The 24,563-nt window shown below is 38.5% G+C and overlaps 1 protein-coding gene across 2 annotated transcripts in view; it reads left to right on the top strand.

Annotated features, from left to right (window-relative positions):
• The window catches only part of ITGAV (integrin subunit alpha V), a 97,989-nt gene that overhangs the window by 1,318 nt on the left and 72,108 nt on the right, over positions 1 to 24,563 (top strand). The window contains exon 2 of one of the 2 annotated variants that reach the window (XM_004385598.2): positions 15,247 to 15,377. The exons of the other annotated variant lie outside the window; for it this stretch is intronic. Coding sequence (XP_004385655.1) covers positions 15,247 to 15,377 — 131 coding nt within the window. The remainder of the gene's footprint in view (positions 1 to 15,246; positions 15,378 to 24,563) is intronic. 2 annotated transcript variants of the gene reach the window in all.

The raw sequence follows: 24,563 nt of genomic DNA, 5'->3' as shown, positions 1-24,563 counted from the left end.
AGCGTTAGAAATACTGATTTAATGAGTATTCTGATGCTTAAATCTTGTTTTCAAGAGGAAGAACTGTTCTTAGGATTCTTTCTAAGCTTTTAGAAATTGCAACGACATGCTTTTGTTTCTATTTTTTCTTTATATTTTTAAGCATTGCTTTTTGGAAGGTAATCTTGATGTTCAGTACTTGGATAGGCCCATTTTTCCAATACCTATATGCCTAATTTGAGGGTGGTGTAAATATTTTTACATGGCTAATAGAGCAACTCAGCAGGATTTAGTCTTCTCTGCGTTTTTCTGAATGTTGCTGAATATCATTCATTTTGGTGACAGCCTTTGCAGCAATAGGTAGTTTGGATGCAGTTTGTGGAAATCAGACATTGTTTTATGTAGCAAACTCAATTTTGTTTCCAGCTTCAATTCTTTCTGTGTGGCTAGAGCACAGATTTTCCAAAATGATAACATAATCATTAACTTTAGGCAACCTTTACCACGTTCTCATTTGATTTAATCATCCTAGTCATCCTTGTCCTTTATTTATTTTTTAAATTTGTTTCAAAATATTTTTAAGTTTATGTCTTTGTGGTACAGAGGATTTTAGTTGTTTCCAACGTACTCTTCAAGATTTAATTTATAAAGAAATTATAATAATTTTAAAAATATTTATCCATCTTGTATCGAGTTAAATTCCTTAAACTTAAAGTACTTAAATTAGCAAGAGTTGACACTTAAATACTTCTTCAAAGTTGATGGAGTATTTGCAAATGTTACTGTTAATTCTCCACAATGTTCTGAGTTAAGTGTAAAGATACATGACAAGATGATAAACTTTAAGTGTTATTACCGTGGAAAAGGCAGTAATATTGAACTGTTGGCATGAGATATTTATTTAGCGTTGGTTACAAGGCATAGTGCTAATCTTTGACTGGGCATTATAGTCATTGAATATACTGTGACCTACATGTTTGTGTGACTTTACACACGGGCCTTCAATAGTAAGGTAAAATTGAACTGGATTTGATTCCATATAATATTTTTAAATTCATCAGGCAACTTTATTACTGATGGACTAACTTTATGTATAGCTGAACTTGAGAAAAAATAAAAAGAGGAACACTGAGTTTTTTTAAACTCAATATTTAAAAATAAAAGTTTCCACTTACTGAGCTTTTCAAATTTAACAAAGATTAATGTAAAATTATGCTTAATTTTGTAAAAAGGTACACATATTTAGCAAGCATTGGAATCCGGAGGTACATAGGGATGCCATTTATAATATTGCCAGCTGGATTTATTGTTATTTGATATGATCATAAACTTCCAAAGGGGAAAAAAATCCATGTGATAAAAACGTGTTTGCTAGTAAAAGAATTCCTTTCTTATGAGGAAAGGATGTCTGGATTAGTGAGGACGCAACAGTTAAGAAGTGTACTTTTGCCCCTACTTTTGATTCCTATAGGTGCCCAAATACCTTGGGAGAGTGATATAATCATCTTATATCTCATTTTTCTTGTTATAGAATAGTACTACTGAACTGTGTCCATATTGTGAAAGCTAATGAATCAGTTTTAATCAAAATGATGAAAAAATAAAGTACTAAGCAAAAATGCTAAGGTATCCCTCCAAAAATTTCTCCAGAAATGAGCCTTAGGTTTGAAATGAAAATTCACAGAAATAGTGGTTAAAACAATAATGAAAAAGAAAAAAATAGCATTCTATAGCGATTTTTTTTTTTAAGCATTAATTTGTGGTGACTAGATTGCCAAACTTACTTAAAATTTAAAGGTCATATGCAGGCCAAGAATTAAAGTCATGATTTTTTTGTGGGGAATAATTGGCAAAGTTAAAAATTACATCCTAGATTTAATTATAAAACAGTAATAATATTTTACATTGGTAAACCTATTTTATAAGCACTGTCACTTATGGTATTTCATTTCATTCTATAGCAAAAACCACCAGGGGAAGTAGGGAAGCAGATAAAATCATTACTTTTAAAGATGAGGAAGCTGAGGCTGCAGCTTCCAGAAGAGACTGCAGTCTTTAGCTGTTGTTTGGGCAGACTGATTGCAGGTGAGGGGCAAGAGAGGGTTCAAAAGACAGAGGTTGTAAAATTCAAAGTTAATTTACATTCGAACTTTGCATTTTTAAAGAAAATAATTGGACGGTTTCCTTATTTCTTCTTAAAATATGGTTACATTATAGTTTCATTCTACATATACACCCAGACATGTATGTATTATATATACATATATATATAATTATAATGCCCTTCCCCTGCCCCCATTAAACACTAATAGAACCTTATTTACTCTCTATAACATTCTCTACCAGAGAGTTACTTTAGTGTGTGTGTTCCCATTACCCCAACAACAAGGTGTGGATGACTGTGCCCTGGTAGCAGAAGGTCCTGTGGAATAGTCTGTAGTTCTCAGCCCTGACTTATGTTAGAATCACCTGTAGAGCTTTTTAAATTAAACTGCCCCAGCTATATCTCATATCTCAAAGTGGCGGTCAGACTTGGTACTCCAATAGCCTATGGGTCGTTTGTCCTCGACTCCAAAACCAAACCAAACCCACCGCCATCGAGTTCATACTGACACATAGCGACCCTATAGGACAGACTATAGCTGCCCTGTAAGGTTTCCAAGGCCGTAAATCTTTAGGGAAGCAGACTACTACATCTTTTTTTTTTTTTTTTGGTGTTATGTATTCAATTTATTTTAGGTTCCAAACCTCCTTTTTCCCTTGGGCTTGTTGCCTGATTTCCATTAAGTCATCCTGTTTGCCTTTGCACTAGTTTTTCCTGCTACCCTAGGAGGATTTTGAAGAATCTATCAGCCTTTAGAAAAATCTACCTTTTTAACCCTAGAGGCATTAAAGCAAAGGTAGGTGATACCACAGGCACATGTACCAAGTGTCCTGAAGAGGTACAGCATTGAGGTTGCTGAAAAACTCCGTACTCTCTTTTACGAGAATATTTGCTTTGATCCTTTTCTTCTAGGTCACCCTAAATGAGTTGCTATCCAAGGTACGGGTTAAACCCTCCTAATGGAGCCCTGGTGCTGCAGTAGTTAAGAGTCAGGCTGCTAATCAAGAGGTCGACAGTTCAAATCCACCAGTGGCTCCTTGGAAGCCTTATGGGGCAGTTCTACTCTGTCCTGTAGGGTCACTATGAGTCTGAATTGACTAAACAGCAACAGGTTTGGGTTTTTTTTTTTTTTTTTTATTGTTGTAGTTTAAGTGAAAGTTTACAATTCAAGAGTCTCTCATACAAAAATTTATACATACATTGTTATGTGACCCTAATGGCTCTCCCTATACTGTGAGAGCGCACTCCTCCTCCCGCCCCTGATTTCCCGTGTCCATTCAACCAGTTCCTGACCCTCTCTGCCTTCTCATCTCACCTCCGGACAGAAGCTGCCCATTTAGTCTCATGTGTTTACTTGAGCTAAGAAGTACACTTCACAAGTATCATTTTATGTCCCGTAGTCCAGTCTAATCTTTGTCTGAAGAGTTGGCCTCAGGAAGCAGACTGCTACGTCTTTCTCCTGCAGAGCAGATGGTGGGTTCAAACTGCTTACCTTTTGGTTAACAGCCAAGCATTTTAAGCACTGCGCCACCAGGGCTCCTAAATAAAGGACAAAGGATGGTAAAAGATGCTGTATGAGAAAATTAAGGAACATAAAAGCAACACAATTACTACCAAAAAAAAAAAACTTGTTGAAGAAAACAGTTTGCAAAAAATTAGATAATTGTCACTTGAAGCTCATCTAAGAATGTCTGCAATAGCTTAATTAGAGTAAGAGACTATCCCCTCTTAATTCAGTCTGACCAAAAATGAACTCATTTTCACCAAGAGATACGAGTGGCACCTCCCTGCTTCTATTAATGGGGCCATCATTTTCTCTGTTGCCCTGGAAATAATTTTGTGTTCCTCTCTCTCATTTTCTATTTTTGTTTCTCCTCCTGTACTCCCCCAATATTAGTCACTGATTACAGTAGTCATCAGGCAGAAAGTTCTAGAAATTTTTCCTTAATGTTTCTTGCATCCATCTCTGCTTTCTACTTCTGTTTACACTTTGTCATCGAGTTGACTCTGACTCGAGATGAACCCATGGTGTGCCAGAGTAGAACTGTGCTCCAGAGGATTTTCTTTTCTTTTTTTAATTGTTTTATTGTAAAAATATGTATGCTGTATAGGATTTTCAATGGCTGATTTTTGGGAAGTAGATTGCCAAGACTTTCTTCCAAGGCACCTCAAGGTGGACTTAAACTTCCTAACTTTTGGTTAGCAACCGAGCAGATTAACTGTTTGCACCACCCAAGTACTCCTCACTTTTGTTGTTAACTGCTGTTCATTTGGCCCCTGACTCATGGTAACCACATCTACAATGGTGGTGACCCCCATGCACAAAGGATCGAAACAGTGTCTGGTCCTGTGCCATCCCCGTGATCAGTTGCAGATAGGACTGTTATGATCCATAGTACTTTTTAAATAATATTGTGTTTTCAGTAGAAGTTTACACAGTAAATTAGGTTTCCATTTGACAATTTCTATACAGATTTTTCAGTGACATTAGGTACCCTTTTTCACAATGTGTCAGCATTCTCTTTAATTGTGTTCTGTTTGTTCTATTTCTGGTACAGTTTCCCTGCCCCCTGATCCATAGAGTTTTCATTAACTAATTTTTGGAAGTCGATTTCCAGGCCTTTCTTCTTAATCTGTCTTAGTCTGGAAGCTCTGCTGAAACCTTTTCAGCATCATAGTAACATGTAAGCCTTCACTGACAGATGGGTGGTGGCTGTACATGACATATATTGGCTGAGAATCGAACCTTGGTCTCCCTCCTGGAACCTGAGAATTCTCCCACTGAAAGGCCAGTGTCCCCTGCCACTTCTGTTGTTGTTGTTGTGTGCCATTGAGTCTATTCTGACTCATAGTGACCCTATAGGACAGAGTAGAACTGCCCCGTAGGGTTTCCAAGGCTGTGAATCTTTATGGAAGCAGACCGCCACATCCTTCTCCCACAGGGCGGCTGGTGGGTTTGAACCAATGACTTTTTGGTTAGCAGGCAGGCACTTTAACCACTGTGCCACAGGGCTCCTCCCCACTTCTCTTACTACTTCCTTATTTTAGCCCCAGTCATCACTAATGTGGTCTGTAGCACTCAGGTCCTCGTTCCTCCACCCATCATTTGACTCTTAGACCTGCAAAACGTCTTGTATATATTTTTTACTAGTTTTATCTTTCTGAAACATCTCTTTGATCCTGGTATTCTGCTACTAAAATTCCCTTAACAATGCTTTTATGGCCAGAAAGTGCAAACTAGTTAGCCCAGATTGAAGCGCTTTACAGTCTGTCCCAATTTGTATCTCCCTTTTTAACTTCACCATTGTAACTGTCTTCAAAATTCTTTACAAAATGACACCAGCTCATTTTTATAAATGTATTTGTGACTCTGACTATACTGGTTGATTTTTTTCTTGTCATGACGTAATATATATATCCATAGATTGTTGTTGTTAGGTGCTGTCAAGGCGGTTCCAGCTCATAGGGACCCTGTGTACAACAGAAGGAAACATTGCCCAGTCCTGCGCCGTCCTCATGATCCTTATTAGGCTTGAGCCCATTGTTGCAGCCACTGTGTCAGTCCATCTCATTGAGTGTCTTCCTCTTTTTCACTGACCCTCTACTTTACCAAGCATGCTGTCCTTCTCTGGGCACTTATCCCTCCTGATCACATGTCCAAAGTACGTGAGACGACATCTTACCATCCTCACTTTTAAGGAGAATTCTGGCTATACTTCTTCCAAGACAGATTTGTTCATTCTTTTTGCAGTACATGGTATGTATATTTAATATTCTTCACCAACACCATAATTCAAAGGCATCAGTTCTTCTTTGGTCATCATTATTCATTGTCCAACTTTTGCATGCATATGAGGCAATTGAAAACACCCTGGCTTGGGTCAAGTGCACCTTAATCCTCAAAGTGACATCTTTGTTTTTTTAACACTTTAAAGAGGTTTTTTGCAGCAGATTTGCCTAATGCAGTGCATTGTCTGATTTCTTGACTGCTGCTTCCATGGGTGTTGACTTTGGGTCCAAGTTAAATGAAGTCCATGACGACTTCATTCTTTTCTCCGTTTATCATAATTTTGTTTATTGGTCCAGTTGTGAGGATTTTTATTTTCTTTATGTTGAGGTGTAATCCATAGATTATAATTTTTTTATTATTTAGGAAGTAAATTTGTTGACATTTAGAGATCCTATGTCGATTACTCCTGATTAAGGCTAGAGGTTTACAGGACATTCATTATAAAAAAGAAAGAAAAACATAGAATTTATAGTTGCTGCTTCTGTTTTATAGCATATAATTTTTGACTCTTTAGCATCTTTTTAAAATGAAAAGTAAATCTGAAACTGGAGTTATAGCTCTGCAGTAACAATCAGTGCTATCTTATACACATTTCTTTCTATATATGTATATAATAATTTTTCAGGAGTTCCTTTTGGTTAAGGTTTATTGGCCAACCCAGCCTCAGCTAAGTATATTAAACATGCTTTATCTTGGAAATGTCAGTGCTGAAAGCAGCCAAATAACTTAGTTCATTTGGAGAGTTTGAAAAATGCACTTGTCATTGTTTGGCAAGTTGCCCTTCCTGGGTAGTCAAGGTCACATTCCCTGAAGCAGCTGCCCTTAAATTACACTTTGGATAGGAAGTACATCAGAACGGCATCCTCCCAGTTGGTTTCTCTGATCTATCAGTCTTTCTTTCCCTCCTTCTTCCCTTTTCCTTCCTTCCATCTCTTTCTCCCTCTTTATTTCCTTCCCTCTGTCTCTCCCTTCTTCCTAGCCCTTCCACCCACTCCCTCTCTCTCCTTTCCTCTTCTCTCCCCTTTGTCTTTTCTTCTTGCCTAATCTTGGATATCAACCTTAATTCTGAAGTCATTTTTAGAGAATGATGAGGATGGGGATCCTAATAATAGTCTTGGGCAAACTTTTTGGAGGAAGATGAAGTCTGTCAGGAGAAATTGCAGACATATGCAGCTAAGTTGTTCAGTTTCAAATTTTCACTGATAGTGAAATTTCTTGTCAGCCTCACCTATCCTGAGTGTACTCCCCAACTCCACTATAGTCAGGAAGTGTTACGAGCCAATTATTTCCTATTCATCTTTTATCTTTTCCTTGTGGTTTACATTTGAATTTATCGGTTATTGTTATTGTGTGCCATGAGTTGGTCCCAACTCATAGCAACCCTATATGACAGAGTAGAACTGTCCCATAGGGTTTCCTAGGCTGAGCACATTGCCAGGTCTTTTCGCTCACAGAGCCACTGGTGGGTTCCAACCACTGACCACTGTTAATGACTCTTAGAGTAAACTGAGGAAAGAAAAACCCTTTTTAAACCATATTTTAACTTTTTTTGGTCTACTTTATTATTTTATTAATTGCTGTTGCATTTAGTTCCAAATACCATCATCTTGTATTTTTATGCTGCTTTCAGATTTTCTAACTTGCTTTTATCTACTACCCATTTTCAGAAAAAAAGTTTTTTTTTTTTCAGTAATTACAGTTGACATTATGTCCATTCCGTAGGAGAGGATATGGAGGCTCAGAGATTTAAAGTGACTTTCTCAATCGATTTATAGTATTTGTAACTGAGTGGGATCTTCTATTCCTAAACTGCTTCCATTAGACAATGTTGCCTATATTGCAATTTTTTTTTTTCTGGTCTCACTTCTCTTACTCTAATTAAGCTGTTGTAGACATTCATTAGACACTCTTAGATGAGCTTCAAGTGACAATTTTTTGCAAAGTGTTTTCTTCGACAGGCTTTTTTTTTGGGTAATATGTGTTGCTTTTATATTCCTTAATTTTGTCATATAGAATCTTTTATCATCTTTGCCCTTTATTTAGGAGCCCTGGTGGCACAGTGGTTAAAGTGCTTGGCTCTTAACCAAAAGGTTGTCGGTTCAAACCCACCAGCTGCTCCATGGGAGAAAGATGTGGCAGTCTGCTTCCCTAAAGATGTACAGCCCTGGAGACCCTATGGGGCAGTTCTTCTCTGTCCTATAGGCTCGCTATGATTTGGAATCAACCACAGTGGGTTTTGGTTTGCCCTTTATTTTACACAAATATTTAATTTTTGTCTATACAGCGCTAAGACTTTAGCATTTGTCTAAGGCAATTTTCCTTTCTTCAGCTCTCCAATTCTCTTTTCAAAACTTTTTATAATACTCTGAAAAGTAACTTAAGCATCACTTTGCCATTTTGGATGAAGAATTCTGTTTCTCAGCCTTTCCCCCCCTTAACCTAGCATTTAGAAATTGACAGTGCTCACACATTCCTACCATTTCTGTGGTATTTTGCCGGTGTACATGAAGGTATGCTCAGGAAAACTTGGTGAACATCTATATTAGTACATCTAATTACCATCATTTCATGCCTGTAATGTGCAAATGGTCTGATGAAAGCAGCAGCCTTGTCCCTGGTCTTATGCAGCTATGTGCTGCCAATAGAGTGCAGTTTTCAATAGGAGAACTCTCCAACTGTGCCCTTTCTTCTCTGTCTTTGCTGAAGGCTGTTTTCTCCTAATGACTTTCCAGCCCTCTGTCTTACGGTGCCAAGTAAAAAAAGGATCTGAAACTCAAAATTAAGTAGTGAATTAGAGAAACTATGTGGTTGAGATGTGTTGCATAAAAAAAGTATTTTAAGGATAATTTAAATACTGAATTGAATGTTTAATAGAGGGTGATTTCTGCATTCTGGAGGGATTGGAGGAAAGTAGAAAAGACTTGTTTATATGTATATGGCTATTTTAAGATTGTTTGAAACCTATAGCTATGGAATTTAAGTGCTACTCAGCCTCCAATTTAACAAACTTTTGATGAGTGCTTATTATGTGGCAGACACAAAGATGATTTAGAGTCCCTACATTCAAGGAACCAATTTATTGTAAAGTGAGAAGGATAGCTTTACAAAAAATTTTTTTGAAGTTTTTGTAAAGTGCTATGTGATGACAGCCCAGAAACAAGTTTTGCTTATAGGTTTCTAGGCAAATTCTGAGAACCAACTCTCCTGTCCTGATCTCCTGGAATCCCGGCCATTTTCCACCACCTGAACACATACATATACCTTTGCTTGTATTACCCTTATAGGTAATGTTCGTTTTCCCCCATCAAATACTTAAAAATGTATTTAATTCAAATGAAGAGGGCAGTTTTAGGATTTTTTTTGTGGTCACATTTTTGACCTGTTGAAATAAGAAGTTTTTTTGTAAATTATTTTGCTGTGTGAACCAGATCTGTTCTAGAAAAAGAACTGGGACTGGGTGAAGGGAGATGTGGTGTTTGGTAAGAAAGAGCTGCTCTCTTAACTCATGGGAGGTGGGAGTTCTCTTACTCATAATTTTTTTTTCTTTTCCTTATAAAACTTCCTGCTGAATAAAAACTAAGTTAATTTGCAACTCAAAGTCATGTTGCTGTGATGAGAGAACACCAGCATTGGTGTTTTACTGTTGCCAAATATGACTGCATAAAGCTTTATTAATCAGGGTGTGGTTTGGTTGGGATTTTTATCTTTATTTTGAATTTTTGGGTTTTAAATGTCAGAAAGCAGGATTCCTATAATCCAGTAATCCATACAGCTAGCTTTTGACTAGTCTGAATGAGAATTGGCAGATACTACCCAGAACTAATGAAATTGAAATTGATAAATAAAAGTTAAAATGAGTGCATTCTATATTTAAGATGTAGGTTTAAATGAGCACATTCTATAAGATGTAGGTTTGTCCATAATTTCACATAAAGGTGAAAAACACTTGTAAATGTTTCCTTTGCTAGAAAAATTGAAGTGACTTAGTGTTTAATGATAGTAATGAAGTAATAATGGTGATAACATTTATTGAGGGCTTATGATGCTTTTGAATTATGGTGCTGGTGAAGAATATTAAATATACCACAGACTGCCAGAAGAACGAACAAATCTGTCTTGAAAGGACTACAGCCAGAATGCTCCGAGGATGGCAAGACTTCATCTCACATACTTTGGACATGTTATTAGGAGGGACTAGTCCCTGAAGGAGGGCATCATGCTTGGTAAAATACAGGGTCAGTGAAAGAAAAGAAGTCCCTCAGTGAGATGGATTGGCACAGTGGCTGCAACAATGGGCTCAAGCATAGCAATGATTGTGAGGATGGCACAGGACTGGGCAGTGTTTCGTTCTGTTATACATAGAGTCCCTGTGAGTTGGAACTGACTCGACAACGTGTAACAACGATAACAACATGATGTCTGTGTTCTGTTTTCCTCCTGTATGTTTGTTTTGTCTCAGTGTCTTTTACTATATTCTCTTCTTTGTTGTTGTTTTGCCATTGAGTTGATTCTGACTCATAGTGACCCTATAGCACAGAGTAGAATTGCCACATAGGGTTTTCTAGGCTATAGTTTTTATGGGAGCAGATCACCAGCTCTTTTCTCACTTGGAGCTGCTGGTAGATTGTAACTACCAAGCTTTCATTTAGCAGCCCAAAAATTGTCGCTCCTCCAAGCTTACTCTTTGGGACTTTTCTCTTTTCTCTCTGTAGCCTCTCCGTGGGTCAGCTCAACCATTTCATGTTCTGATACTCTCAACACTTTTATCTCTAAAGCACACCTTAAACCAAAACCAAGCCCATTGCCTTGGACTCAGGGCTGTAAACCTTTCTTCTGCAGAGCAGCTGGTAGGTTTAAACCACAAACCTTTTAGTTAGCTGAGTGCTTAACTGCCATGTCACCAGGGCTCCAATTAGGTATCTCACAGACATCTCGTACTGATACATTGAGAACTGAATTCTTGGTTTTCTCCTCAATCCCTAATCTGCCTTTTGCTCCCCCAACTTCTAGACTTTTCTAGCTCAGTAAGTGGTTCTACCACCCCTGTATTTGGTCTAGAAACCTAGGTGATGTTCTTTAATCTTCCCTTTCTCCCACATTGGAGCCACCAACGACTTCTGTTCATTCTACTCCATTTCTCATATCTGCCTGCCCATCCCTTTCTACCCACTCTTCTTCCAGGTCTCTGTCTCTTCCTCCCTGAGTGGCTGTAACAGTATCCTGCTTTTCTTGTTCCATTTTTGCCCTACTCTAATACTTTCCCGTTAGGTTAGCAAATTTAGTTTCTTTATTAGATTGCCATCCTTTTGCTTAAAAAAAAAAAAAAAAGAAGAGGAAGGTTTTACATTGCCCTTAGGATAAAAATCCAAAAGTCTTACCATGTCCTAAAATGCCTTGCTTGATTTAGTTCTTAAGCTCCACTCCTAGCATGCTCTCCTGCTCTAGCCACACCTCTCTTCTTGTAGCTCCTGAAGGAGACTAAGCTCCTTCCTACCCCTTTCTACCTCTGTCCAGAGTGCTCCCATACCACCTCTTCATCACACCTCCCTACCTTCCACCCCCTTTCCCCACTCCTTAGTTACTTCCTTCTGAACCTGTTTTAATCTACTGGTGAGTTCCTTTGAGATAACTTGCCAGATTCCTTTATCTAAAGAAGGTCTCTCCTCCCCATTCCTTAAAGATAACGTCTTTTTATCTTTATCTAAAGAAAGTTTCTCCTCTCCATTCCTTAGAGATAACTCCTTTATCTAAAGAAGGTCTCCCTTTCCCATTCCCAAAAAGTCTCTTTCTCAACTCTTGTTTGTTTCCTTCACAGCACTGGAACAGTAATTTTTTTTTGGCCTTCTTGCCCAAAAGAATATAAACCCCACTGAGAGCAGAGACCAAGGTTGTTTTACTCATGCTGGTATCTGTAGTGCCCAGACTGTGTTTTCTGTAGAGGAGGCACTCAGTCCATGTCTATTTTTGAATGAATAGAAACAACCAAAGAAAAGATCTCTTTATACTTAAAAAATTAGATCTCTGATTATTTTATCCTTAGTTTATTTTACCCTGATAAGAAAATGAATAGTGGTGCTATTAAAGAATAGGATGATTAATCTTATTAAGATAAATTTATTAGTCACTATTTTAAAAATAGTAGTTCTAAAACAGGAGCCCTGGTGGGGTACAGTGGTTAAAGCGCTTGTTAACTGAAGTGCTGCTAACTGAAAGGTTGGCAGTTCAAACCCACCAGCTGCTCCATGGGAGAAAGATGTGGCAGTCTGCTTCCGTAAAGATTACAGCCTTGGAAAACCCAATTGGGCAGTTCTGCTCTGTCCTATAGAGTCTGTTTGAGTTGGAATCAACTCAACTGCAACAGGTTAGTTCTAAAACAAGCTAAGTTTTCTAAATGGGAAAATGATACTGTCTAGAACCACCACACTTTGGAATCCAGTAATTTTTTTTCTCCCTCAGCATATAAGAAATGAGTGATAAATAATCTCATTGCTGCAATTTTTTTTTGCTTTGGCTAATATAGAATTTCAGACAGTGTTCCATTGTTATTCATAAGGTTTTCACTGGCCAGTTTTCTTTTAGCAGTAGATCCCTAGGTCCTTCTTCCTAGTCTGTCTTTATCTAGAAGCTCAGCTGAAACCTGTCCACCATGGGTGACCCTTGCTATGCTGGTATCTGAAATACTGGTGGCATAACTTTCAGTATCACAGCAATGCACAAGCCACCACATTACAACAAACTCACAGGTTGTGTGCATCAGGGTTGTATCTCCTTTCACCATACTTATTCAATCTGTATGCTGAGCAAATAATCCGAGAAGTTGGACTATATAAAGAAGAACACGGCATCAGGATTGGAGGAAGACTTATTAATAACCTGCAATATGCAAATGACACAGCCCTGCTTGCAGAAAGTGAAGAGGACTTGAAGCACTTACTGATGAAGATCAAAGACTGTAGTCTGCAGTATGGATTATGCCTCAACATAAATAAAACAAAAATCCTCACAATGGGACCAATAAGCAACATCATGATAAACGGAGAAAAGATTGAAATTCTCGAGGATTTCATTTTACTTGAATCCACAATCAACGCCCATGGAAGCAGCAGTCAGGAATTCAAACGATGTACTTGCATTGGACAGATCTTCTGCAAAAGACCTCTTTCAAGTGTTAAAAAGCAAAAATGTCACTTTGAAGACTAAGGTCCACCTGACCCAAGCCATGGTATTTTCAGTCGCTTCATATGCATGCAAAAGCAGGACAATGAATATGGAAGACTGAAGAAGAATTGATGTCTTTGAAGAATATTGAATATACCATGGACTGCCAGAATACCAATTTGTCTTGGAAGAAGAGCCAGAATGCTCCTTAGAAGTGAGGATGGAGAGACTTCGTCTCATGTGCTTTGGACATATTATCAGGAGGGACCAGTCCCTGGAGAAGGACATCATGTTTGGTAAAGTAGAAGGTCAGCAAAAAAGAGGAAGACTCTTGACCAGATGGAGTGACACAGTGGCTGCAACAGTGGGCTCAAGCATAGCAGCGATTGTGAGGATGGTGCAGGGCCCGGCAGTGTTTTGTTCTGTTGTACATAGGGTCGCTGTGAGTTAAAACCAACTCAGTGGCACCTAACAATAACAACAACAATAATACAGAATATGCAAGCAAAAAAAAAAAGTCTTACCATAGACTAGTTATTCCTAACATTCATCACTCTTCTCTTCATCCTGCTTGTTTACTATTTAGTGTTTTTCTGTTTCACCTCCCTCATTTTTTCTTCCCTTGCTGTGCTTCCTTTATTAAAATAAAAAAAATTGGTCCCTGAACCCTACATTGTTTTACATTGTTTTCTCCTTCATCCACACCTATGTTGGACAGCTTTAGAAGACATGTAGCAACTTAACCGTGATGAAGAGTTTTACTATTTGTCAGAGACTCTTTAACTAAATTTCAGTACCTTCAGCTCTCCCATACCTTCTCCTGTAGGGAGCCTGGCTGTTTGGAGATTTTTGTCCTGGCCATTTTTTCTACTTTGTATAGCAAACCACACATACACCAACAAAACTACCAAAAGCAAAATACTCTAGCCAAAATACATTTTTTAAACAGTTTTATTGAGGTGTAATTGACATGGAACAAACTTCACATATTTAAAGTATACAGTTTGACCAGCATAAATTTTTAAATGGCATAAAATGCTGAAGTTGCCATGTACTATGTTATTAAGATGAATAAACCATATCAAATAATGTATGTAAGAGAGTACCATGTGAATAATGAAGACTGTGCCCTCAGTGAATGGTTTTAAAAAGATAATATTTGTGGATAATATCAAGAGCATAATTATTCCTCTTGAATCATAAGATCTTGCTTATAGTTTTTGCCTTTTAAAATAATGCCTCCTGGTTACGTGGGAAGGAGAGGGGTATTCACTACCTAGATAGTACACAAGAATTATCTTAGGTGAAGGGAAGTCCAACACACACTACAGGGGAAGTCAGCACAACTGGACTAAACCAAAAGCTATAAAGTTTCCTGAATATAACCAAACACTTCAAGGGATAGAGTAGCGGGGGCAAGGATCTGGGGACCATGGTTTCAGGGGACATTTAGGTCAGTTGGCATAACAAAGTTTATTAAGAAAATGTTCTGCATCCCACTTTTGTAAGTAGCATCTGGGCTCTTAAAAAAGCTAGCAAGCAGCCATCTAAGATGCATCGATCGGTCCCAGCCCACCTGGAATAAAGGAGAATGAAGAACATCAAAGACACAAGGAAAATATTAGCCCAAGAAACAGAAAGGGCCACATAAACCAGAGACACCAGCAGCCTGAGAGCAGAAGAACTAGATGGTGCCTGGCTATCACCAATGACCTCCCTGACGGGGGACACAATGGAGAGTCCCTGATGGAGCAGGAGAAAAGTGGGGTGCAGAACTCAAATTCTAGTAAAAAGACCAGACTTAATGGTCTGAGATTGGAGGGACCTCGGAAGACATGGCCCCCGGACTGTCTGTTAGCCCCAAACTAAAACCATTCCTTAAGCCAACTCTTAAGACAAAGATTAGTCTGGACTATAAGATATAAAATGATACTCGTGAAGAGAGTGCTTTTTAGTTCAAGTAGATACATGAGACTAAATGGGCAGCTCCTATCTGGAGGTGAGACGAGAGGGTAGAAGGGGACAGGAGCTGGTTAAATGGAACCGGGAAATCCGAAGTGGAAAGGAGGAGCCACATTATAGGAAGAGCAACTAGGGTCACATACAATGTGTGTATAAATTTTTATATGAGAAACTGACTTGAACTGTAAACTTTCACTTAAAGCACAATAAAATAAATAAATAAAATAAACTATTGCCTCCTTTTATATTTTAGTAGGATGTTTCTTCTGGTGGGAGCTCCCAAAGCAAACACTACTCAGCCTGGGATCGTGGAAGGAGGGCAAGTCCTCAAATGTGACTGGTCTTCTAACCGCCGGTGCCAGCCAATTGAATTTGACGCAACAGGTAAATGTTGATGTAGTAGTCTTTTCCCTTGATTTATACCATTTGCTTTTTCTTAACTTTAGTTTAAATTTAACAGTTTAATAAAATCATGTGTATAAGCACGTTGGATCCCCAGATGAAGTTACGTATGACAAATGAGTCATATGATATTTTTCCCTACTATTGTAGAGCCCTGGTGGCACAATGGTTAAGAGCTATGCCTTCTAACCAAAGGGTAGGCAGTTTGAAACCAGCCGTTCCTTGGAAACCTATGGGACAGTTCTGCTGTGTCCAGTAGGGTCACCGTGAGTCAGAATTGACTCGACACCAGTGAATTTGGTTTGGTTTTTGATTGTGTGTCATATAAAAAGCATTAACAATACGTTGTTTCCATTCTTTCAGATATCTTCAGCATTATACTGATAGTGTCAATCTGTAGACATTTGGGGAAAATCTATTAAGATGTTTTTGCATCTTTTCTGAGAAGAGGGAGCTCAGAGGCACAGCAAGGCTTTTTGTCATGTCACTGTCTGCCAAATCAAAGCATGACTCTTTGGCCACTGTAGATGATCAACTCCTAATCATGAATATATCCGGTGGTGCTACCGGAGCCAATGTAGGAATCTTTTGTATTCAAATAGATTTGGGTGACTTTTAAAAAAATCCTTACCCAAAGGGAAAACGGTGATAACATTAGAATTTTATCTTCAAGGACAAAATTTTGTCAGTCTGGACTGTGGTAGTAAGGAGAAAAATAGCATAAAGAAAATGAGACACACATTTTATACACTTATACATGTTGTTGTTTGGAATCGGTTTCAACTCATAGTGACCCTGTGTACAACAGAATGAAATACTGGCCGGTCCTGTGCCATCCTCACAATCTTTGTTATGCTTGAGCCCATTGTTGCAGCCCCAGTGTCAGTCCACCTCATTGAGGGTCTTCCTCTTTTGAGCTGACTCTCTGTTTTACCAAGCATGATGTCCTTCTCCAGGGACTGATCTCTCCTGATAACATGTCGGAAGTATGTAAAACAAAGTCTCGCCATCTTTGCTTCTAAGGAGCGTTCTGGCTGTCCTTCTTTCAAGACAGATTTGTTCGCTCTTCTGCAGTCCGCGGTATATTCAGTATTCTTCACCAATGCCATAATTCAAAAGCATCTATTCTTCTTCAGTCATCCTTATCCATTTTCTAGCTTTTGCATGCATATAAGGCGATTGAAAACACCATGGCTTGAGTCAGCCACACCTTATCTTCAAGGTGACATCCTTGCTTTTTAACACTTTAAAGAGGTCTTTTGCAGCAGATTTGCCCAATGCAGTTCATCTTTGATTTCTTGACTGCTGCTTCCATGGGCATTGATTGTGGATCCAAGTAAAATGAAATCCTTGTCAACTTCAATATTTTTTTTCCCACTTATCATGATGTTGCTTATTGGTCTGGTTGTAAGGATTTTTGTTTTCTTTATGTTGAGGTGTACTGATTGTGGATCCAAGTAAAATGAAATCCTTGTCAACTTCAATATTTTTTTTCCACTTACCATGATGTTGCTTATTGGTCCGGTTGTAAGGATTTTTGTTTTCTTTATGTTGAGGTGTAATCCATACTAAAGGCTGTAGTCTTTGTTCTTCATCAATAAGTGTTTCAAGTCCTCTTCACTTTCTTTCTGCAAGCAAGATTGTGTCATCTGCATAACACAGGTTATTAATGAGTCTTCCTCCAATCCTGATGCCCCGTTCTTCTTCATATAGTCCAGCTTCTCGGATTATTTGCTCAGCATACAGATTGAATAGGTATGGTGAAAGGATACAACCCTGACACACACCTTTCCTGACTTTAAACCATGCAGTATCTCCTCATTCTGTTCAAACAACTGCCTCTTGATATACGTGCAGCTTCTTCATGAGCACAATTAAGTGTTCTGGAATTCCCATCCTTTGCGATGTGATCCATAATTTGTTATGATCCACACAGTCGAATGCCTTTGCATAGTCAATAAAACACAGGTAAACATCTTTCTGGTATTCCCTGCTTTCAGCCAGGATCCATCTGACATCAGCAATGATATCCCTGGTTCCACATCCTCTTCTGAATCTGGCTTGAATTTCTGGCAGTTTCCTCTCAATGCACTGCTGCAGCTGCTTTTGGATGATCTTCAGCAAAATTTTACTTGCCTGTAGTATCAGTGATATTGTTCGATAATTCCCACATTTGGTTAGATTACCTTTCTTTGGAATAGGCATAAATATGGATTTCTTCCAGTCGGTTGGTCAGGTAGCTGTCTTCCAAATTTCTTGGCATAGGCAAGTGAGCACTTTCAGCACTGCATCTGTTTGTTGAAACATCTCAATTGGTATTCTGTTAATTCCTGGAGCCTTGGTTTTCACCAATGCCTTCATTGCAGCTTGGACCTCTTCCTTCAGTACCATTGGTTCCTGATTGTATGCTACCTCCTGAAATGGTTGAATGTCGACTGGCTATTTTTGGTATAGTAACTCTGTATCCCTTTCATCTTCTTTTGACACTTCCTGCGTCATTTAATATTTTCCCCATAGACTCCTTCACTACTGTAACTCAAGGCTTGATTTTTTTCTTCAGCTCTTTCAGCTTGAGAATGCTGAGTGTTGTTATTCCCTTTTGGTTTTCTAACTGTAGGTTTTTGCACGTGTCATTATAATACTTTGTCTTCTTGAGCTGCCCTTTGAAATCTTCTGCTCAGCTGTTTATTTCATCATTTCTTCCTTTCACTTTAGCTACTCAACTTTCAACAGCAAGTTTCAGAGTCTCTTGTGACATCCGTTTTGGTCTTTTCTTTCTTTCCTGTCTTTTTAATGACCTCTTGCTTTCTTCATGTATGATTTCCTTGATGTCATTCCACAAGTTGTCTTCAGTCATTAATGTTCAACGCGTCAAATCTATTCTTGAGATGGTCTCTATATTCAAGTAGGTTATACTCGAGGTTATACTTTGGCTCTCGTGGACTTGTTCTAATTTTCTTCAGCTTCAACTTGAACTTGCATATGAGCAATTGATGGTCTGTTCTGCAGTCAGCTGCTGGCATGTTCTGGCTGATGATGATATTGAGCTTTTCCATCATCTCTTTCCACAGATGTGGTCAGTTTGATTCCTCTATTCCATCTGGCGAGGTCCACATGTATCATTGCCGTTTATGTTGTTGAAAAGAGGTATTTGCAATGAAGAAATCATTGGTATTGCAAAATTCTCTCATGCAATCTCCTGCATTGTTTCTATCACCAAGGCCATATTTTCCATCTACCTATCCTTCTTTGTTTCCAAGTCTTGCATTCTAGTCACCAGTGATTATCAAAGCATCCCGATTGCATATTTGATCAATTTCAGACTGCAGACGTTGGTAAAAATCTTCAGCTTCTTCGTCTTTAGCCTTAGTGATTGGTACACAAATTTGAATAATAGTCGTATTAACTGGTCTTCCTCGTAGGCGTGTGGATATTATCCTATCACTGACAGTGTTGTACTTCGGATAGATCTTGAAATTTTCTCTTTGTTGATGAATACAACACCATTCCTCTTCAATCTGTTATTTCCCGCGTAGTAGACCATATAACTGTCCGATTCAAAATGACCAGTACCAGTCCATTTCAGCTCACTACTGGTTAGGATATCCATGTTTCTGTGTCCCATTTCATTTTTGACCATTTCCAATTTTCCTAGATTCATAATTCGTACATTCCACATTCCAATTATTAATGGATGTTTGCAGCTATTTCTTCTTATTTTGAGTCATACCACATCAACAAATGAAGTTCCCAAAAGCTCGACTCCATCTGTGTCACTTAAAAGTTGACTCTACTCTGAGGAGGCAGCTCTTCCCCAGTTGTCTTTTGAGTGCCTTCCAACTGAGGGGTTCATCTTCTGGCACTATATCAGACAATATTCCGTTGCTATTCATGAGGTTTTCACTGGTTAATTCTTTTCGAAAGTAGATTGCTAGGTCCTTCTTCATAGTCTGCCTTAGTCTGGAAGCTCAGCTGAAACCTATCTACCATGGGTGACCCTGCTGGTATACCAATTTGAATACCAGTGACGTAGCTTCCAACATCATAGCAACACTCAAGCACCCACAGTACAACAAACTGACAAATGCGTATGCACTTATATATATCCAGTTATACATAATCATATATATTTGTGAAAGCATAGTGAATCTTCAAAGAAATAGTGTGACATCCTTCGGGTACATTTTTTTTTTTTAAATTTTTAAATGATTCTAATTTGCAGGCCTTGACAAAGTGCTTTAAGATAAGCCTGAACAAAATTAATCTACTTTTCCATATTGTTTTTTCCAACTAGATTGATTTTGGGAATTATAGTAAAAACATGAAACAGGAATCATGATGTGGACTGTTCCATTTGACATCATGATTACTGCCAAAAATGATTGTCAGCCATTAAGCCAACTCTTAATGGGAGTCAGGTTGCTTGTTGTTATTTTCTGTTTGAAATCATCGGACTATTATAAACTCTGTCATCCATCCCTCCCCCTACGTATGACTAACATTTGGAAAACTCCAAGAATGTGCGAATAGACTTTGTTTTACCATAAATGGAGAAACACCTGTGATTCAGAATATTATGGGTCACAGCATTTGTATCTTCTAACAAAAGGTGAATACTAATAAAATGAAACCGTAGGTCAGTTTTGATAGTTTGAACTCTTGTGATATGTTTGTGTATTCAGCATCATAGGTTGTAGTGCACCAAAAGATAATTTAGTACTGGTCCTTTTTAAAATTGGGCTTAATATACTTTTCTGTTTATCGAAAAAGCAATATGTACACATGGTTAAAAAAAAAAAATTCAAGCAATCCAAAAGGGTATCCAGATGAAAAAAAGAACTCTCTTTCACATTAGACTCCTCAGAGGCAATCACTCTTAACAATTTCTTTTATCTTTCCAGAACTTTCTTATTCCTATACTTGTGTATATCCTTTCATTTAAAAAACCTCACAAATAGGAACATACTAAATGTACCATTGGGCACCTGATTCCCCTCCCCTTACAATATAAATCTCTTGGAGATCTTTTCATGTTAATATTTATGTATTTACCTTATTTTTTGTAGATTGCTGATAGTATTCTATTGTATATATGTACCCTAATTTATTTAACTCATATTTTCTGTTGATGGACATTTAGGATGTTTCCAGTTCTTTGCTATTATGAACAGTGTTACAATATAAAGCTTATATACAGGTATTTGTGCAAATGTCGGTGTGCGTCTGTAGGATAAAGTCTTAGTGCCGGACTTGGTGGATCAAAGTGCAGGTATATTTAAAGTTTTCATAGATATTACAAATTACTCTTTACAGAGGTTTACACCCTCTAGTTATGTTTTCTGATATCCATACTAACACCTTTTATCATCATACCTTTTTTATCTTTGACAACTTTATAGGAGAAAATAGTATCTGTTATTAAATGTTATTTAATTTGTATTCCTTTACTAGGACTGAGGATTTTTGCATTTGTTTGTAAGCCATTAAGTATTCCTTTTCCTTTAGCTACCTTTAATACATTTGTACGTATTTTCTATTGATTGTGAATTTCTAAAAAATGAATCTCAGTTGATAGCCCTCCATCCTTTCAGCTGCTTAGGCCAAAACCTGGAGTCATGCTTGACGTCAAATCTGTCATCAAGTCAAAATCCAGTTGTTTCTCGCCACTTCCGCTGCCAGTATCCTGGTCCAAGCCTTCATTGTTTCCCACCTGGCTGATTGCCCTAGAGTCTTGCGCTAGTCATGGTGCTGCCAGGAGAGAGATGACACATTTACATTGAGATAGTTAGAAGAGTTTTTAATACGGGCACTATTTACAAAGGCTTGGGCAGGGTATTGGCGTAGTTAACACCCTGGAACTAGTTATAATTTGGCCTCAGTCCTGAAGCGAGAGAGGGAAGGGAACTGACCAGAAACCAAAGACAAAAGGACTAGTTGGAGAGAGCCGTGTGATGGGAGCTATAGTTTTTGCAGTAGCCAGCCCATAATGATGGTTAGGGAGGATCAGAGGAATAAAATTCTGACCTCACCCTTTTTCCTCCCTTTGATCTTCCAGGGCTCCTCCTTGGCTAAATCCAAGAGAGAGCCAGAGGACACAGGCAATCTGTGTGGCAAAGAGCTGGTGGAGAATAGACATGGAGGGGCAACTGGAAGATGGTCCTTCCTGCTTCTGCCCTGAATACCCCGTACAGTTTATTCTCCATAGCCAGCCATAGTGATTCTTTAAAATAGCATTCAGATTATTACACTCTGGCTCAGAAGCCACCAGTATCTTCCACCTGCCTCATAGTAGACAGAATCCTAGAGGACTGCGTATTCCAGCCCACTGTTTATATTTTTAACCTCATCTTCTCCTATTTGCCCCTCATCCACTCTCCTCCAGCCTCACTGGGTCTCTTTGCTGCGCCTCAGAAACACTAGGCACATACCATGTCCTTGTATGGGCTGTTTCCTCTGCCTGGAACATTCTTTCCTCAGGTGTCCATTGGGTGCCCAACCAAGCGCACCCAAGAATTACTCAGATGCCATCTTGTCAGCAATTCTTTGACCATCCTATTTAAAGTTGAAACTCTTGCCTCCCTCCCTGGTACTTCCATCCTCTTCTTTGCTTTATTTTTCTCTGTATTACTGGCATCTGTTGTTAGGTGGGGGCTAATCATCCGGCACTATATCAGACAATGTTCTGCTGCTATTCATAAGGTTTCCACTGGCCAGTTTCTTTCAGAAGTAGACCACCAGGTCCTTCTTCCTAATCTATCTCAGTCTGGAAGCTCTGTGGAAACCTGTCCACCGTGGGTGATTTTGCAGGTATTTGAAATAACAGTGGCGTAGCTTCCAGCATCACAGCAACACACAAGCCACCACACTATGACAAACTGACAGATGTGTGGGGCTGATATTACTATATGTTATTTATTTATTTTTAGTTAATGTCTCTTTCCTTCATTTAAGATGTATGTTCCCTGAGGACAGTTTTCAGTTTTTTTTAATTTGTCTTGTTCACTGCTAGAAACTTAGGGCCTAGAACAATGTCCGGTGACTGGTGTAAATTGATGCCCAATAAATTGAACAGATGAGTGAGGGAATGAATGAATGAATGAAGGAATGAGTTGTAAGAGATTTTTGTATAGTGAGAAAATAACTCATGTCCTTTAGTTATCATATATGTACAGCTGTATGTTTTTGGTCTGTTCTTGTTTTTTGTCTTTGTTTATTATATTTCTGTAATCTTTTTTGTAGCTTCTGAATTTTTTTGTCCCAGACTTTCCACATGACAAAAATTATGCATATTGAGACTTCAGTTTTTATATTAGAAATTTTGATCCCAATGGTGTTTATTTGGATTAGCTTTCTATTGCTGGTATAACAAATTACCACAGACTTGATGGCTTAAAAAAAATGCAAATTTCTTACCTTTAGTTCTGGAGGTCAGAAGTCCAAAATGGGTCTCATTGGGCTAAATTCAGGGTGCCAGCAGCTCTTTACGTCTTCTGGAGGCTCTAGGGGAGAATCTATTTCTTTGCCTTTTCCAGCTTCTAGAGGTCTGTCAGTGGAGGCTTGCATGTTGCTATGATGCTGAACAGGTTTCAGCAGAGCTTCCAGACTAAGGCAGGCTAGGAAGAAATGCCTGTTGATCTACTTCTGAAAATCAGCTGGTGAAAACCCTATGGATCACAGTGGTCCGACCCACAACCGATCATGGGGATGGTGCAGGATTGGGCAGTGTTTTATTCCATTGTGCATGGGATCATCATGAGTCAGGGGCCAATTTAGCAGCAGCTAAGAATAGAAGTTGCCTACATTCCTTGGCTCGTGATCCCTTCCTTTGTCTTAAAAGTCAGCAATGGCTAGTCGAGTCTTTCTCAGGCTGCATCACTCTGACACTGACTCTTCTGCCGTCCTCTTATAATGGCCCTTGTGATTTCATTGGGCCAACCTGGATAATCCAGGATAATCTCCCATCTCAAGACTCTAATCACATCTACAAGTCCCCTTTGCCATGTTAGTTAACATATTCACAGGTTCTGGGGATTAGGACTTGGACTTATTTGGAGGGTCCTTATTCTGCCTGCCACAATGCCATTTTACATATTTGCTTATTTGATGTTGGTTATCAGGGCAAGAACTATGCTTTTATAAGTAAGTAGGCATTGCTCCCCCTTTGTTGCTCTTTTTACTTCGGCAGCTGTAGTTATAAGGAACGTAAACTAGACTTAGAAGATACAGGGTTCAGATTCAGGCTCTGACACTTATTAGATGTGACCTTGGGCAAGTGACTTAAGTTTACCAGCCTCAGTTTTCCCATTCATTAAGTAAGAATAACTCTTTCCCTCAGGATAGTCATGTAGATCAAATAAGATAATGTTTACGAAGGTACTTCATAAACAATGAAGCACTATACAAGTGAAGAAAGGACTGTTTATATCATGTCTACACTGGAACTGTGGAGAAGTGAATAATTGTGGAAAAGGAAAGAAATGAAGATAATATATGGATGGATGTCAACCTCTCATCAACAGTATACATAACATATTATGTATGTATGGACATATATATAATACTATACTATATAGGGTCTCTATGAGTTGGAATCGACTCAGTGGCAACAGAGTTTTTTTTGCTACATAGAAAACCCAAATCAAACCCTGTCTGTTGAGTCTATTCTGTTGAGTCTATTCTGACTTATAGCGACCCTATAGGAGTAGAATTGCTGTATATAGTTTTCAAGGAGCAGCTGGTGGATTTGAACTGCCAGCCTTTTTGGTTAACAGTCAAGCTCTTAACCACTGTGCTACCAGGGTTCCATATGTACATATATTTATATATGTAATAAAAATTATTAAAGATAGTCTTAAAAGGATTATCTTGGTCATTGAGACTACACTGATTTTATTTTAACCTCTATAATGGTGACACTTGGGGAAATCCTCTCCTTGCTTGCAACATGTATTCACTTTGTAGGGAAGCAGGTGATATTAATAAACTCACAATTGCCCGCCTTTCTCAAATTAGTATGTCATTTCCAAAAAGATAAACTGCTGATCTGCATCAAGGAAGAACTTGTATCTCCTTGCCCTACCAAAGCCTCTTTGTTTAAACTATGGCTTATCTGCATGATTGTTAAATATGTCCCTTAAAAAAAGGAGAAGTGCTCACCTTTGTATTTCA

Source organism: Trichechus manatus, unplaced genomic scaffold, assembly GCF_000243295.1.
Source record: "Trichechus manatus latirostris isolate Lorelei unplaced genomic scaffold, TriManLat1.0 scaffold00142, whole genome shotgun sequence".
Taxonomy (NCBI): Eukaryota; Metazoa; Chordata; class Mammalia; order Sirenia; family Trichechidae; genus Trichechus; species Trichechus manatus.
This window is presented reverse-complemented; position numbering and strand designations above follow the sequence as displayed.